General features: G+C 33.5%; 1 protein-coding gene across 1 annotated transcript; it reads left to right on the plus strand.

The window, feature by feature from the left end:
- Positions 1 to 1,031: 1,031 nt before the first annotated feature.
- On the plus strand, positions 1,032 to 4,860 carry crebl2 (cAMP responsive element binding protein-like 2). Its single transcript, XM_042517048.1, has 3 exons — positions 1,032 to 1,240; positions 2,439 to 2,636; positions 4,074 to 4,860. The coding sequence occupies exons 1-3, from the start codon at positions 1,226 to 1,228 to the stop codon at positions 4,227 to 4,229; spliced, it is 369 nt and encodes a 122-aa protein (XP_042372982.1). The 5' UTR covers positions 1,032 to 1,225; the 3' UTR covers positions 4,230 to 4,860.
- The last annotated feature ends 512 nt before the right edge of the window (positions 4,861 to 5,372 follow it).

Raw genomic sequence — 5,372 nt, forward strand, 5'->3', positions numbered from 1 at the left:
CATTGTTGGTTTCCCGTAGCAACCGGCCTGTTGGAAAATCACCGTCTTGTCAGCACTGCGGTTGCCATGGCGACATGCTGCGACAGCAAACCCCCGTCAGCATCAGACCAATAATTGTAGATGGACAGCATCGTTTCCTTTTAAAGAGAGAGCAGCTCGTGACGGTGTGTGAAGGTCGACAGGTGACACTGAAAAAAATAATTATTTTTAATCAATATCTCAGAATTGATCGCCATTATTTCTAGCATATCTAACATATTGGGAGAAAATTAAATTCAAAATAAAAACCAAGTACCGCAAAAATCAAGAAACATAGATAGAGAACGGAATGAATCACACGAAATATATATTTTTAAATGATTATTATACTTACAATATATCTAAATAAAACTGAGAGCTGTGCTGTTTTTAGAGGTGATAGTTATGTGCAGAAATAGTAGTAATAATTAGATAAAATAAAGTAATATAAATTCGACATTAATTGCAGTGATCTTCACTTTTTTTTTTTTACCACGTTTATTTATATTAATCTATTTTAGTATATTTTATCATTTTTAATTGTATTCCATGTATTTATTGTTCCTTGTTTTGTCTTTTTTTATTTTTTTCACAATTCTTACCATTTCCTGTTTACTCAGGTTTGTGCATTAATTTAAATTAATCAGGAAAGCAAAGACAGTGAATGAGTGCATTGATTTGAATGTTTTTATATCATGTCACAAATGTAAAAATAAATTACAAATATAATCAAAAGTAAATGATGAATAGAAATGCAAATAGTCAGTTAAATGAGGGATAAAATAAAATGTAAATAATAATATAAAATAAAAAATGAATGTAGAAACTTAAAAAATATATAAAATAAGCAAAATAAATTAAAACAGCAATTGCAATGGTCTGCATTTTTCTATGTTGTATTATTTCACAATTAATATGTCCTTAATTGTTTACTTTATAATGTCAATAAAGATTTGTTGGCAGAAAAAAAACACAAGCACTGCTGACGTAACCTTATTACGTCAGCAGGAAACACGATGTAAACACGGATAAACAACATCCGGCTAGTCATCTCGGTTAGCTTTTGTCCGTTTTTTTGCCGTTAACGCGCGCTGACTTTAGCTTTATCTCATTTTATTTTCATATTTTTCATCCGCAGTTTTATCTTTTGTTGACGGAGCCGTTAGCTGTCGAAGCTAACGCGAGCTAGCTGCCAGCGTTCACCAACATGGACGATAACAAGGTAAGAAGCTAACGGCTAACGGCTAACGGCTGCTGTGATTAAACGAAGATAATTAACGCAGTTTAATTAACTTTATGTTACAGTCACAACAGTGATGCTGCTGGCTGTCAACTTAATCACCAACGTTATGTTAACAAAGTAGTTTGTGAGGCTAACTGTAAGAGATTAAGGACGTTATGTGTTGCTAACTAAGTGTAGCTAGGTTAGCGTGTACTGCCGATGAGTATAAATATAAATATTGATAAATCTGTAATTTAACTACAACAGCTAACTTCAAGTCATTTTTGTAGGGCGATTAAATGTTTACAGTTTGACTTTTAGTTAACAACAGCTGGACCGATATCTCAGTGTTTAGTGCAGCATTAAATACAGTAAATATTTCTAAATACATAAAGTAAATATAAGTAAACCTTTTAGCACTGAGCACTAAATTTAGATTTTTTTTATAAATTAGGGTAAAATGTCCTGAGAACTATAAATTTGTAATTATCACAATTATATATTTTAAATTATTTTAAAGAGTAATTTTAATTTTAAGCTTTTTTTCTTTCAGTGTAACTGAATCTGTAATTTAGTTGGAACAGTTAACTCTTTCTTAATGCGGGGTAACTGGTACCTTTTTTGAATAAAATTTTACCCTATAAAATCTGGATTGACATCACTTTTCTTGTGCTGCATTCACACTTTCCACCAGTATTAAGTGCAGTAAATATTTATAAATATATAAAGTAAATACAGGAAAAACTTTAAGCACTGGGGTTTTGTGCTAATTTTCCTGTATTTTTATTACTAATTTTGGGGTCATTTCTTCTGAAGTCTCTCTTTGCCTTTAAGAGGGCGGGTGAATTTGCCCGGGTTTCAAAGAGTGTTCAAGATTTTTGCACGCTCTCAAAAATATTCAGAAATCACAAAAAGCCATGTAAATTGCTGATGCACGTTTTGATGTATTTCATTTTTCCTGTCACATTATATTTTATTAATTTGTTTAATTTGAAAAGATTGTTTTCCAGATAAAGCCTCAGTGAAATTAAAAACACATTTTTTTGTTGATGAGAAATGTTTATTCCCACCCTTGTTGTTCTGATAAAGGTGGATATTACAGATTTATTAATGTTGAAAGTAAACATGAAATGTTTTAAATAAAGCAGCATGTTGTTGCAGTTTTGGGTCGATAAATGATGATTTGTTTCGTTGTCAGATGGTGGCTGGTAAAGTCAAGAAACCCGGCAAACGCGGACGCAAACCTGCAAAGATCGACCTGAAGGCGAAACTGGAGCGAAGCCGGCAGAGCGCCAGAGAGTGCCGAGCCAGGAAGAAGCTGAGGTACCAGTACCTGGAGGAACTGGTTTCCAGTAAGGAGAGAGCGATCTGTGCCCTGCGGGAGGAGCTGGAGATGGTAAATACACATTTTCATCATGTGGATTTTTAAAATATTTTCCCTCAGACTTTAAAAACGACTTTAGACAGAAAAGCTTGAAATTAGACTCAAACTTTAATGTTAAACTCACTGAAACAGATCTTTAGTTTTCTTCAAATGTGTCGGTAAAAACTGAATAAGAAAACAAAAAAGACAGAAAAAAAACAAAAAAAGAGGAAAGAAAAATGCTATAAAAACACAAGTGGCATTTTCTTAAATTCTAAATTAAAAAATTGTCACAAGGTTTTATAACTTAGATAAACTGTAAATAAACTTACAAGTTTACAGTTTACATGTGTAATAAAAAATAAAATACAAAGAGCAAAAATGTAAATTTCACACTGTGCAGAAAAAAAGGAAGAAGCTGCAACTTTCTTTTGGTTTTCAGTTATAATCTTAAAACAAAAAACGTCCGACCGCACGACTGAGAAGATGATAATTCGTCTTTTCAGTGAATCTCGCGTGTTTTACTTTGTGGGAACATTTAGCCGCGCTGGTTCATCACCGTTTCAGCGCTCTCACGGCGTCATTTTCTCCTCGCGAGGATTTTAAGAGCCGCAGGCGACTAAACATTTCCTGCAGTCGGAGCTCCAGCGTGTCAGCGAGGTAAGAAACACAGCAGAGGCACTTTGTGGTGATAAAGGGGTTAACTCTGGGTGTGAAACGTGAAAAAGTTTCTGGGGCTTCATCCACATCACTGTTTTTAAATTTAACCCTTTCCAACAAGCAATGACGGGAAAATGACACAAAAATGAGCAAGAAAGTGAAAAGTTTGAAAAAATTACCTGAAAATTTGTTAAAAATGAATAATTTTTTTTAAAAAAGAGAGAAGGAAAAAAACATTATGACCTGGAAAACATGCCTAAAAATTGTAATAATTTTGTAACAAAATTTAAAATATTTAAATATGACCATTTTAAATATCATGTCCTTTTTTCCTTTCCCTGACTTTTTGAAAATAATTTTCTTCGTCTAACTGTGTTGCCATTTGTGGAACGTTTCTTACCAAGTTGCTTTTTGTCTTTTTGCTGCACCTGTTTGCTCGAGGTTTGTTTTGTTTTACTTTGAAAAATGAATGAAGGAATGATACTCGGATTCACAGACCGCCCTCGTTTTCCGTAGTTTCAAATTTTTTTATTTGAGCAGAAAATCAGAAATTGGAAAAACAAGTACTTATCCGTTTTTTATTATTTTAGTCTTTTTTTTAAATTTAATTTTTGGTTTTATTTTGATGCATGAATGATATGCAGATGCCGTCACACCGTTTTTCACGTATAATTAAGCAGTTCCCAAACTTCTCTGTCATGTTCTCTTTAGTTTTGCGCACATATTTAAAATTTCTCTGTAACCGTACAGTTTGAGTTCATCACGTCTCGTTGTCTCCGTTGTCTCCGTTGTCTCCGTTGTCTCCTGCAGTATAAGCAGTGGTGCTCGGCCATGGATCAGGGGAAGATCCCCTCCGAAATCAAAGCTCTGCTGACCGGAGACGAACAGAAAATGCCCCAAAGTGGCAGCAGCACCAAGACGTCCAAGAACAGCAAGAACAACATCAGCAGCAACGGACAGGGTTAAACGTGTCCACCTGAGGACGAACGTGTCCCCCTGAGGACAGAGAGACTGACGATATGAGGGAGACAAACTGCTGCTGTCAATCATCTAAAAAACCACAAACCTGCAGTCTCACGGGAACCCGCACGAACTTACAGACTCACAATCTTTCTGCTTTCAGCTTTTCTGATAATCTGTGTCACAGATGAAGCTGCAGTTAGAAATAATCCCGAAAAAGCTTCAAAATTAACACATTTCTTCAGCAGCAGAGTGTCTGAAACTGTTTCTGTAAACTCACAAGCTGATCTTACTTTTCTCAGTCGAGGAAACCGATGTCTTTGATAAAGGTAAGAAAATATAAATCTTATTTTTATGTTTATTTCACATCTAATTGCTAATTTTACCCTAATTTTAGTTGGATTTACTTAATTTTGTGATTTTTTTGCAACTTAAAAATGATTAAATATAAATGAACTTGTTCTAAATAAGTGATAGCAACTCAAGTTTTTAAGTAAACAAAGTTAGTCTTAACTTAACCCTTTAACACCTGGATCTTGTGCTGCAAGAAAAAACTCGGAGGGGAAAAATAATGAGCAATTTGGCAAGACATGTCCCGCAAACTGCAAAAAAACTGCAAAAAAAAAAAAAGGTTACAGGGAAATTATCAGAATTTTTTTTAGGTTTGATATTATTTAAAAAAACATTTCAAATTATTTTAAAGATAAAGGAATATATATTTTGTTATATTTTTTTTTTTTTTTGCACTTTCTTGAGGTCATTTTCTTGTTTGTTTCTGTTTGTTTTTTTAGTCTTTTTTCTTATTTTTAGGTAATTTTCTTGCAACTTTTTACTAATTTCTTGCTGGTTTTTGTGAAGTTGCTTGTCACCTTCTTCCCATATGTTTGAAAGAAATCAAGCCAGTCTGCTCAGGTATTAAAGGGTTAATAGAACTTTTTTCTATTTTGTTTCATGGACTAAAGGATTTTGCACGTGGAGCAGCTGCAGGCATGTGCGTGATTTAGTTTTATTGGGGGTTTTTTTTTGGCTGAAACTTGATTGAATATTTATATTAGTGATAAAATCTAAAGTTCTGTTGAAATCTGAAGTAAAGTCAAAGAGAAAGATTTAGTCTGAGTATTTCTAGTTTGTTTTTTTTACATTGTTTTT

The sequence above is a fragment of the Plectropomus leopardus genome, unplaced genomic scaffold, assembly GCF_008729295.1.
Source record: "Plectropomus leopardus isolate mb unplaced genomic scaffold, YSFRI_Pleo_2.0 unplaced_scaffold26560, whole genome shotgun sequence".
NCBI lineage: Eukaryota > Metazoa > Chordata > Actinopteri > Perciformes > Serranidae > Plectropomus > Plectropomus leopardus.

Bases quoted from the DNA above. Each gene is read 5' to 3' on its own strand.
- crebl2 (XM_042517048.1), top strand. The intron at 2,637-4,073 runs GTAAATACACAT...TGTCTCCTGCAG, and splicing joins TGCGGGAGGAGCTGGAGATG to TATAAGCAGTGGTGCTCGGC.